The sequence below is a fragment of the Cynara cardunculus genome (assembly GCF_001531365.2).
Source record: "Cynara cardunculus var. scolymus isolate 2C chromosome LG 10, CcrdV1, whole genome shotgun sequence".
NCBI lineage: Eukaryota > Viridiplantae > Streptophyta > Magnoliopsida > Asterales > Asteraceae > Cynara > Cynara cardunculus.
The window spans coordinates 8440095-8451928 of NC_037537.1; the positions used below are offsets into that span (position 1 = coordinate 8440095).

The 11834-nt window shown below is 33.1% G+C and overlaps 1 protein-coding gene across 2 annotated transcripts; it reads right to left on the bottom strand.

Moving 5' to 3' along the window:
* Nucleotides 1-5825: 5825 nt before the first annotated feature.
* LOC112519735 (zinc finger CCCH domain-containing protein 53-like) lies at nucleotides 5826-10493 on the bottom strand. Of its 2 annotated transcripts, none has more exons than XM_025127978.1 (9): nucleotides 10058-10493; nucleotides 8339-9496; nucleotides 8094-8264; nucleotides 7729-8009; nucleotides 7353-7616; nucleotides 7109-7274; nucleotides 6782-7006; nucleotides 6554-6623; nucleotides 5826-6470 (listed from the first exon to the last, which is right to left on the bottom strand). In XM_025127978.1, the coding sequence occupies exons 2-8, from the start codon at nucleotides 9352-9354 to the stop codon at nucleotides 6590-6592; spliced, it is 2157 nt and encodes a 718-aa protein (XP_024983746.1). In that variant the 5' UTR covers nucleotides 9355-9496; nucleotides 10058-10493; the 3' UTR covers nucleotides 5826-6470; nucleotides 6554-6589. The 2 variants fall into 2 exon arrangements, with proteins under 2 accessions (XP_024983746.1, XP_024983747.1); XM_025127979.1 differs by lacking the exon at nucleotides 10058-10493 and adding an exon at nucleotides 9801-9881.
* Between the last annotated feature and the right edge of the window lie 1341 nt (nucleotides 10494-11834).

Sequence of the window (11834 nt, forward strand, 5' to 3'; positions counted from 1 at the left end):
CGTAAAAATTACTTATTGGAAGAAAGAATGATAAATTAACTGAACGATAACTTATAAATTAAATAATTTTAAAAAAAATCTAAATTAGATTATGGTCATCAAAAATGAAATGACTTGTTTTTTTTTTTAAGTCATTATTTTAAAAAAACATATAAAACCAACAATTAAAATAAAAATAAAAATAAAAATTTAGAGTAATTTAATTAATAGTAAAAAAAGAAAAAGAGATAGAAAAAACAAGAAATCCCAAGACCCAAAAGATTCCAAGAGATTTTGGGAGGTGGAAGCAGAGGTAAAAGGGAAAGGCTTTTGCATGCGTGTGCCTTTGCATGTTCTTCCTCATTTTTATATCATCTTCTAATTTTCCATATTTTTTATAAAATACTTATTTTATAATTCATTTTTTTATTTCCCAAAACTAAAATCTTATGGTTAATAAAAACTAAAATCTTCTAATTCATTTTTTTATAAAATACTTATTTTAGAATAAAAAATAGAATACGGTAATGTTTTGGGTTGACGGAGGGAGAAAAGTTTGATTTTATGGGGGCATCAGTCACATGGCTTTTGATGCAGTGGGGGGCCCCACACACCCTGGCAAAAATTATATTTTTATAAAAATAAAATAATTATGATAATAAAAGACAAGTGGAGCCCAGTGCATAGTCAGCACCCATGTGGAAGTGTCCCCCTTTGTGGCCCTTCTTTCTCTCCCTTCCATCCATCATCCCAATCCCAACACAACATGACAAAATCTTGTAATTTCACTCAACTACCAACTCCTCCCTCTGCTTTCTTAATATTACATTTTTAGCTCTTATAGTTTCGAAATGACAAGATGTTCGTGTTTCCCTTCTTCTAACGGTCGTTAAGAGTCCAGTTATTGATTTTTTTTTTACGGAATCAAACAAAAACATCTCTAACTTACACAAATGTATGTAAGAGCACCTGTAAGTCATCATTTGTCTTAATTCATAGTGTTAGAAAGATTAATGAGGCAGTAAAATATTTATCTTTTTTTGAAAAATCGAAAGCATGTAGGTAAAATAAGAAAAATCTGCAAAAGACACGTAATGAACAAATAGAGCCGGTGATTTTAGACATGATCATCACTTGTTTTTTATTTATCACATCATTATTACAACAAAATCACATCATAAGAAGCCTTCGATTTATCAAAGTATTATTACATTATTATCATAGCAAAATCACATCATTATTACAACATTATTGACAATTGAGGCAACAACATAAAAACATTTCAATGATACTCACAACATTAAAGAGATAAAAACAAATTTACGATAACAGAAAATTGTTGATAGAAACTAATTTTATTTTTATGTATTCTAAGTTTAATCATAGGTTACAAAATTTGAAGTTCTAGAATTGTTCTTGCATTTTCGTAAGACAAGAGTGTTCTCGTTTTACAAATCCAACCATTAGTTTAAACCAATTAATTTAGTTATTTATAAAAACCATGAGAGTTTATTTATTATGAATTTGAATATTTAATGTTTTATGTTATAAAACAATCGACATATTCATTTGACTAAATAAACAGTTAAAATTGATTTATACTAATAACTGAGTTTGTATATAAAACAACATATGTGTATGTGTAGTACTAAAATATCATAAAAAGGAAAAATTAAATAGACAAAAAGGTAAAAAAAGAGTAAACAACAATTTTGATGAATGTGATTTTTTGATTGGGTGAAGAATAAAACAGTGTAAAGGGATGAAAATGACATTCATTTAATAAGAGATTTTAACGACGGTTAAAAGGAATGATTAAATCACAATTACAAAACTACAGGGATGAAAGGTGTGAATTTTAACAAACCAGGGGGCAAATTGAGGTTTACTGTAAAATATTATAGTATGTCAACATGACTTTTTTATAAAGCCAAAACTCAATTTTTTTATAAAATCATTCTCATATAAAAAAACATTTATATAAATCCTATTTTATATGTACTATTTTTTTAGGTTTTATTTTTGATTTTTCAATAAATACAAATATTAAAAATCAATAATGGTTACAACAAGTTTCAAGTTTTATAATCTCTATTTTAATTTCCGTAAAACAATGACGACGGGTTGGTTTACGGGATTTAAAAAGATTTGGTGAAATTTGAAATTAGAGTTTATTTTAATTTTTAGTTTATGAAAGAAAGTTCAGAAATAAATTCCCATTTTTATGACATTTAAAAATCACAATGTGGTAATCGATATTTCACTGATTTATAAATAATGAAAATTAATTTTATTCTAAATCCTACAAAACAAAAACACCAATATTACATATCATTTCAATTTCTTGCATAAAATTCAAATATTTTAAAAACATTATTTCGTTTAAATCAATGTTTTTTAAAACTTATACTTGGACAAAGTTGATTACCGACAACCTCAACCAATCTCGTACAAAATCTGCATCGAAAGACATCAATATCTTATAATGGGACAAAATAATCCCGTCTTTTTGCTAACTAATCTCTACTCGAGAGTATTTTGAAAACTCATATTATTCTTTCCATTACAAATGAGTTTTGGAACCTACTAACTTATTGCGATTTTAAAAAACTCTAGATTAGCTTAAATATAATTTTTTTTAAATTAACCCATTCTCTTAAAAAAAATGGAAGTTTATTCTCATATATATATATATATATATATATATATATATATTCAATTTTTAATCGAGTATACACTATTTACTATATTATATGTAAACGTTTTTAAGTTGTTAAGGTGATGATAATATATAAAGAAAAGGCTTGACGAAAAACCTTAACACAATGAAATGATGAAGAGGGAAATTGATTATTTTGATGTAAATCCTTTATGAAGAGTTATGTATAAAACAAATAATAGGATGTGAGCAATGACTCAATAAAATTATAATGCAGAAACATACACACATTAGGTTCGATTACATGTATTATACGGGATAATTTGAAAAAATTAAATTATGTCAGGAACTTATCTTACAGATATGAATGATCATCGAAATTACGATACTACTTCAGACTTATACTTTTGAAATAACTCTAAAATATAACTCTGAAAAATGACTCTTTAAATTGAATTTAGAAATGAAACTATATCAATAATTAGTTAAAATGAAGTTAACCCTAGAATAAAATTAAATTTAGAAATAAAACTATATCAGTAAATTGAATTTAAATTTACAAGTAAATTTAGAATGATTCTTCAGACTTGTACTCTTGAAATAACTTTAAAGAATAACTCTTCACACTTGAATTTAGAAATGAAACTATATCAATAATTAGTTAAAATGAAGTTAACCCTAGAAAAAAAGTAATTTAGAATGAAACTATTTCGGTAAATTGAATTTAAACTTAGAATAGCGCATGTGTCAAATCTGAAGACGCAGTCTGAAGACCTTGAGTTCATAGTTATTCAAATACCTAATACCTTTGAAAAAAAAACCTCATGGTAAATTTTGCATCATACAGAGCAAGACCAACCAGAACTCCTCTGGTCCTTAAGGACCAAAGCCCTTATGGACTCACCAACCAAAATCAAGGTCAACCAAAGGTCCTCTGGTCAACCATAGCCTCTGGTTCGTCTATCCAGAGCCTCTGGGTAAAAAAAATGTTAAATACTTAAAGAATTTGAGTTCCAATTATAACCAGAGACCTTCTAGTTAAACATGAAGATCAACCAGAGCTCCTCTGGTTCCATTATGATGGATTAAAATATTTTTCCAAGGTTTACAAAAACAACCAGAAGCCAAACCAACCAGAGGGGTTGTGAGTTACAAGACTAAGTCTAAGTCTTAAAGACTTATCTTCAAAGTCTAGATAAGTTTATTACATGACTTATACTCTTCAAATTACTCTGAAGTAATCTTCAGACTTCAGAGCTCTGTATAGGTAAGTCAGAAGCTCTGCATGCACTATGCAGAGACTCTGTATGGTGCTCCGTTTGGAAAAGAAGACTACAGAGTTCAGGTGAGCTAACTCTGAAAAATGACTCTTCAGACTTGTACTCTTGAAATAACTTTAAAGTATAAAAACAATCTCATTAAATTAGAGTTCAGACTTCTAAGTCTAAAAAAAGACTTAAGACTTCGGAGTTCGGGTGAGTTAAGTCTGAAAAAGAAGACTTCAGAAGTTAGGTGAGCTAACTCTGAATAATGACTCTTCAGACTTATACTCTTCAGAATTGTAGAAGACTTTAGAGTTCAGACTTCTAAGTCTGAAAAAAAAAAGACTTCAAAGTTCAGACTTCTAAGTCTGAAAAAAAGACTTTAGAATTTTTTTCTAAGTCTAAAAAAAAAGACTTTAGAGTTCAGACTTCTAAGTCTGAAAAAGAAGATTTCAGAGTTCAGACTCCAGAGTTCGGGTGAGCTATGTCTGAAAAAGCAAACTTCAAAGTTCGAGTGAGTTAACTCTGAATAATGATTTCAGACTTGTTCTCTTGAAATAACCTTTAAGTACAACTTTTCAGTAAATTGAATTTAGAATAAAGTTGAATTGAGAAATGAAACTATATAAGTAAATTGAATTTAAACTTAGAAGTAAACACCACTTTTTCGGGAATCAGTTACCACACGAATTAATTAATCAAAGAATAAAACCAATTGCATCCTAAATTAGTGGGATTGAATAAGATGACACATGTCAATCAAATGAATATAATTAAACTGTTAATGTAAATTGTGTCTAGATACATTCAAATGAGTCTAATTGAACCACTAATATAAATTATGTCTAGATACATGTTTAGGCTGAAAAAATAAGAAACCGACTCACCAGAAGATAACACGTATTACCCATGTTACTTATTTATTATATGTATGTATGTGTGTATATATATATATATATATATATTCAATTATTATATATATATATATATATATATATATATATTCAATTATTGTTGCTAACGATTTTTGTATTATTGTGATCATCAAAAACATATATATTGCGTCATTGACTTTAATATATCTGTTTAAATGCTTTACAAAAAAATTCTAACTGTTTTACGTTTCATAAAAAATATAAATGTTTATTGTTTACTTCATTTGTTAAAAAAATACATGATTTTATTTTTATTTTTATTTTTATTTTTATGATGTCTAAGCTAATAATATAACAGCAAGGAATCGTTTAAGGAAAACTAAATATCATAAGAATCATCTTCAGAAAAATGTATTTCAAGATATTAATCCTTTTTCTAAATCTTTCATAATATTTAATCTTATTATTTGAATCTCCTGTAAATACATAATTTATCTTGTTAGAACGTATTCTACTAGTTATGTCAGTTTGTTTAAATAGATGTTACACGCTATATTTTAAATTGTTCTCTTAACTTTTATCGTGATACTTTCGATAATGAACAAATATAAGATTCAAACTCAAAACGGTTTTTGAACAGATACATTGTCTGCATGTAATATAATCATTTAAACAAATCCAACTAACCACTAATATATACATATATATGTTTGACCATTCCACTTGGAAAAGCATGACAAAAAATATCAGTGCTTAGTTAGATTCTAGCGAGAACGAGAGTTATGGAAAAAAATATAAGAAAAAGATTTGTACTGTTAGATCAATCTTAATATTCTAATTGAATATCAACACTAATGAGATGCAAATTTGTACTGTTAGATCAATCTTAATATTCTAATTGAATATCAACACTAATGAGGTGCATCGAGATGCACGAACTCAATTCTCCTTCTAAAACGAAATTTATGAATGGACATAAAATTAAAAATGATCGAAAAGGATTCAAATCTTTTCCAAGATGCTTCAAAACAAGATTTGATATTTAAAAACAACAAAATAGAAAGCCTTTGTGTTTTGTCATTTCTTCATTGTCATGTCTATTCATAGCCTGATCTGATCATGATGATGATGTATACATACATACATACATAACATAATAATAACAACATTCACTAGTTTATGGTATAAATCAAACCATTTCTTTTCTACTGTTCTTTTGATTTTGACACTAAAACTCATCTACCACATCCCCCCTCCAACACCCATGTGCTATTACAAATTTGCCCCTTCCTTCCTCACTTCTTTCAGTGGCTGTACAGTACATCAAATGGACAAATGCTCTTTCTTTTTCTAACACAAACACACTACACAACAAAGGCTAGTATTGTAATTTTCCAGCCCCTGGGGTCACTCTGCTACATACATTTGACTTTTTGTTCTTTGACTTCATTCTATGACAACAAGCTTGCTTTAATGGTATCTTAAATCTTTAATGGCACAATGAGGAGGTCAGGGGGAAGCAGGATCCTGATACTCTTTGCTGCATTTTCTTTTTACCTATATAGTTTTGTATGGTAGTAAGTAGTATTCATGGCGGTGGCTGGCGGCGGACGGTGGCGGTTATTGGTGGTGGTGATGATTTTACTAAACATCTCATCTGGGTATGCTTTCTTGTTACATATATTCAACTTCTTCCTGTAAAAAAGAGAAGAAAACTATGAAAAAACACGAAAAAAACGGATCGAAATGGAAGGAAATACGAATTCGGATGATCTTACCTACACTAAGGAAGCTAAAAAAGACGGAATTAAAGGCTACATTCCGATGGCACCGTGACCCGAAGAAAACCTGTATCAACACCACAATCAGTTAACCAAGCAACTATTAATTAGGTCGTGTCTGACAGCCATAAGCCAGCTTTTTGAAAACCACTCCAGATATTGTTTCAATGAACCTATCAGTTAATTTGCCGAAACTGGCAGAATGGAATGGTGTTCACGAAGTACCTTGGAAACTGAAAGTAACACGATTTCAATGACGCCAAGTCCAATGTCGAAGTCGCAGGAAGCAACGGGGATGTGATCAAGTTACCGTTGTTGCTGGAAAACGGTGCAGACGAAACTGGCGAATTCTTGTCGGTGATCTCATCATCGTCGTTCGAGAAGACGGTCCGGTATTCGCCGGATGCTTTCGGTGATGCAAACAGATTGTCGGGGAGATTGTGCTCCAAGCTGCATTTTTTACCCGATTTAGAAAGCTCGAAAACCGAAAAAACATATACCAATTGAAGTAAAATGATGGTGTTTCTTGAAATGGAATATAATTAATGATACCTTTCAGGCAAATCAACATCTTCATGATGAGGGCTTGATTTCCCATTGCTATTTTCATCTTTAAACTCCAATGATTCCTTCTCTTTCTCCAAGTTTGAAGTTGCCTCTAATGGCTCATCAACATTGATAGTTACAGGTGTAACCATTTTAGAAATCAAACCATCCTCTGCAATAAAACAATTCATTCAATCTCAAGAACAAATTATTTCTATTTTTAGAAAGGATTGATGGGTTGTTATAGTACCGGAATCGGGACTGGAACTGCTGCGGTTATCGGAAGCGAAAACCGACGAGTGGTTGAGATAACTCGGAGAGTAACAGGTGGGCGACGGAATGGCGGCACCACTAGAAAGCGCACGATGGTGGTGGTGGTGGCTCCGTTTCACGTCAAGCAGTTGCAGATCCATCAGCCGACGATTCTGGAGCTCGATAGCGTGTTGAAAGTCCGCCTGCTCCTCCAATTTTTTTCGCCACAGTAAATCTTGGCTGTTGTACAATATCCGAGCCCCTAATTCAAATACATAGATCAACATTTAATCGAAGATTCACATTGCTAAATGGCGATACAAAATTAGGTTTGTGAGGTAAGGTAAGGGGGTTACAAATGGAAACGAGCATACCGAGCTGCAGATCGAAAGGATCTCGAGAGTCGAAACCGGTGGGGCTGCCGCAAGACGAGAATTCGCCACGATCCATTTGCTGCTGCTGTTGCTTCCGGAACTTATCAGGGACTTTCCCCTTCTCTTTGTACGGTTTCACCAGAACCCGTGCGTCGCACACGAAATGCGGATTGCCTTTCGCGAGGATGAGCTTCACGGTCTCGGCGTAAACAAAAGTCACGAATCCAAACATTCTCTTTTGCTGGTATGGGATCCGAACATCTTGAACCGGCCCGTAAATGCTGTGAACAAAAACCCGGAAACAAGATTCAAGAAAGATCCTTGTTTATGCAATTTAAGATTTAATGGAGATGGTTAAATCGAACCTGAAGTAATTGGAGACATCTTCTTCCCGAAAGGTGCTATCGGCCGGAAAAGTTAAGTAGATTTGTCGTGAACCAGGGTTCAGCATACCCATGGAGAAATCGTTCCTTGACCGGCCAAATTTGTTCATCTCTTCGCCCATCATCAATGCCGCTGCGGCGGCGGCGGCCATCCTACAAATACCAAGAAATCAAATTTAGTAATGATCGAGTGTTAATTTAGATGATTGAAGTGGTGGGTTTCTGACCTGGGGCTATCTGATTGCAGAGGTTGCTGTTGAAGAAGAAAATTCATGGATTTCGGGCTGTTTGGGAAGGGGAAATTAGGAGATGAACCGGCGGCCGCCATTAGCAACCGTTGCTGGTGGGCGGATTTAGATCGGAGAAGCTCTTGGCACTGTTCTAAGGCGTCAAGTTTGCTCAAGGAACCAACAGCCATAGCAGCCATATCAGCTTCACCGCCGCCGTGGGTGAACCTGCAACTAGCTCCGTTTTTACAGTAACCTCTAGCGAAGTAAAGACAAGGTTTCCATCCATTGGGGTCTTCACCAGAAGCACCCAAACAAATATCGTTGACGGAGGAGCTCCGGCGATGTGGGCCGCCGCCGCCGCCACCCCATGGCGAAAACATGTCACCGCTGCCGTTTGGGGAGACTAAATCAGGGTAGAAAAAGTCGGTGGCTTTAGGGCCTAGAGTCGGAGAACCATCGTTGAGAAAGGAAAGCTGGTCTTGGATTTGTAATTCATCAATCAGATCAGGCTCACCACCGCCGCCGTAGAACGGCGGAGCTGAGGAATTCATGGTGGACGGAGAAGACCCGATTCCGATACTAGTCAACCCACCATTACTGATTAGATGGTGATCTTCTGTGGGTTGAAAATCCGAGAAGCTGGAGTTGGCCCAAGAAGACGACAAGCTTGGGATACTGAGAGGTGAAGGGAGGTTAGTAACTCCCCCATTAACAAGCCTTGAAGTAGTTGAAGAATTCGCAGAATTTTGGCGAGAAAGAGAGTGGGAACTGAACTGCGACGGCGACGACGGAGTGGAAGGTGTCGACGGCGCGTTGCCGGAAGAAATGCCAAGTTCTTTGCGAGCTTTAAGAATGACAGAGTGAACGAGAGATTCAGGACCAAAAGCCAACCGAATCATTTCCTTCTCGCCATGGTCTTGAATAAGGAGAAGGCCCATGATTTTGGAAGCATATTCAGGATCCAAATTCTGGATCCTTGTGAACACAACTCTTGTTGCTTCATATGAATCCATTCTTGATCGAGTAAATTTCTCAACAAAACCCACAAAAAATTTTGAAAATAAACTCACAATCCACCAAGATTTGTGAGTTCGAAATCAAGAAAGCATAGCTAAAAGCAGCTGCAGCTCAATTCGTTGCTTCCTTCTGCTGCTCCTGTAGTAAAAGCAAAAAAGAGAGTTAAAATCAGAAGAAACTCCATGGATGTTTACATATTATACCTTCAACTTCAAGGGAAAAAAAGACCTAAAAAAGAGAGCAAAATTCGGGAAACCCCATTAAAGAAAGCTTGCTGTTTTCACTTAATTCGAAAAACCCAAAGGAGAAAAAACATTTACATTAAGAAATCCCCATGAAAGAGAGCTTGCATTTTTCTTGTTAAATTAACTCAGAAAAAAGATGGGTAAAGAAAAGACTGAAAGAAAAGTTGGAGTTTTGCAGATTAAAAAAAGGAGAATACCCGTGTTGTTCAAAGTAACAACAGTGTGGGTTGAAAATTTTCTGCAAAAAGAAAGATGGAAAACAACACTGGACAAATGGAAAAAAGTTGATCAAGAAAAGAAAAGCAGCAAAAAACCATTACATAATGCTTTTTCTTCTCTCTCTCTCTCTCTATATATATATATGTATGTATATAGTTTCTCTCTCTAGAACCTTTTTTATTCCCTAGAAATTGCTTGTTGGAAGCAGAAAAAAAAAGGCAGGAATTAATCTTACCCATGAAATTGAAAAACAGCTCTAGCTACTCTTTTCTTCTTGTTGTGGATGACGATGACGATGATGAAGGATGAGAGAAGGAAAGAAATCTAAAGCTAAAGATAAAGGCAGAGTTACTGAAAGTGATCATATATAACTACTGCTTCGAAGAAAAAAGGAGAAGATGAAGATGAAATGAAACAATCCTTGTGTGTTCTGGTTGTTTTGGTTTATAAAGCGATGGAGGATTGTAGTTGCAGAAGCAGAAGCAGAACAATCAATTGCTTTGTAGTTGCTGCTGCTATCAAAGGAGGTTGATTTGCAGAATAATAATTATAAAGCACCTAAACAGTACCCTTTTTTATGTTGGTTTTAGTGGGTAACTGAGTGAGAGAGAGAGAGGGAGGGACAGAGAGATTTTAACCTCTCTTGAATCTCTCTTCAGCTGGATTGTTTGATGATATAAGTGTAGAATGCAAAGTGTTACTAATGACCCCTCAAGTTTGAGTTAATGTCAATTTGTCCTACAAGTTATGTTTTTATTAAATGCATCTTATACTAAAACATTAGTAGAGTTGGGTTCCGATGAGAAGAAGAGTTAAAGCAAAAAGTGTAAGAAAATATCTCCATTCTTAGATGCACATCAGGATGACATGCACCAAGATAAGATACAACGAGATGCACCGGATCAATCCATCTATCAAGTACGATTCGTTGGGTAGGTTTGAGATTAAGGGGCTGTTTACTCAAATGCTTACTCGGTAAGCGTTTACTGATATAAATCAACACTATCATTTATTTTGATGCGTAAGAATTTAGTACATCAAACATATCAAGTGCAACAATTTACTGGGTATGCGCTTACCTGGGTAAGAGTTGTCATCCTCACTTACCGGGTAAGAATCTTCATTCTTTCTCATCGCTCTTAAGCGGTAAGACTCTTGGCCCTTACCAAGTAAGTGGTTAGTAAATGTCCCCTAAAGGTGATTAAAGGCCTAAAACATTTCTTATGTTTTTCATCTTAATTTGTTGTCTCACATGATCCATGATCAAGAGTTTCTTTATAATTTATTTAAAATAAAAAATTAAAAGTTAGATATTTTAAAATAGGGGATTTTTTTTTTCTAGAACCTATGAAATTATGATAACCTTGAAAATTAATGCATCATGTATTATTTTATATAATTGTTTTTCATTTAATACCAAAATTTAGAATATTGATTGATATATATTTGTTTCACAAAATATTTTTTCACATGTTTTTATTTCACATGTGAACATTTTTAACTTGTTTGTGAAACAAAAGTTACACGTAAAAAAGTTTCACATTGTGAAACGCATACACATTAAACAAAGACAACCTAAAATAAAATATATGTTTATCAATACATTAATTGTTAGCATTAGATGAGAAAAAATCATGTGAAACAATACATTAAAATAAAAGTTCTTACGATTATCACGATATATAGAGTTTTCAAATAATTAAGCTCATTCTAAAATAAACTATACTCAACTTTATCAAATTATTTCTTCTGCAGATTTTGATGATGATTATATTATTAAAATATATTTTTAAAAAAAACTTTATATAAATTAATAACAATTCAATCTAACAGTAGAAAATAACAAAAATAATTATTTCTCTCTCCTCGAATAAAATGCTAAAAGCGTTTTTAAACTCGGAGCTTCTCTTACTTTCTCTATTTTAGAGAACAGATGAAGATTCTGTTGGATCAAAATAGAGAATAAAATCTTAATTCTCTTTCTTTTATAAAATATGTTGGAGATGCTCTTA

Bases quoted from the DNA above. Each gene is read 5' to 3' on its own strand.
- LOC112519735 (XM_025127978.1), bottom strand. From the start codon at position 9,354: ATGGATTCATATGAAGCAACAAGAGTTGTGTTCACAAGGATCCAGAAT. The intron at 7,007-7,108 runs GTATCATTAATT...TAAAAAATGCAG, and splicing joins GATGTTGATTTGCCTGAAAG to CTTGGAGCACAATCTCCCCG. The intron at 6,624-6,781 runs GTACTTCGTGAA...GTGTTGATACAG, and splicing joins TGTTACTTTCAGTTTCCAAG to GTTTTCTTCGGGTCACGGTG.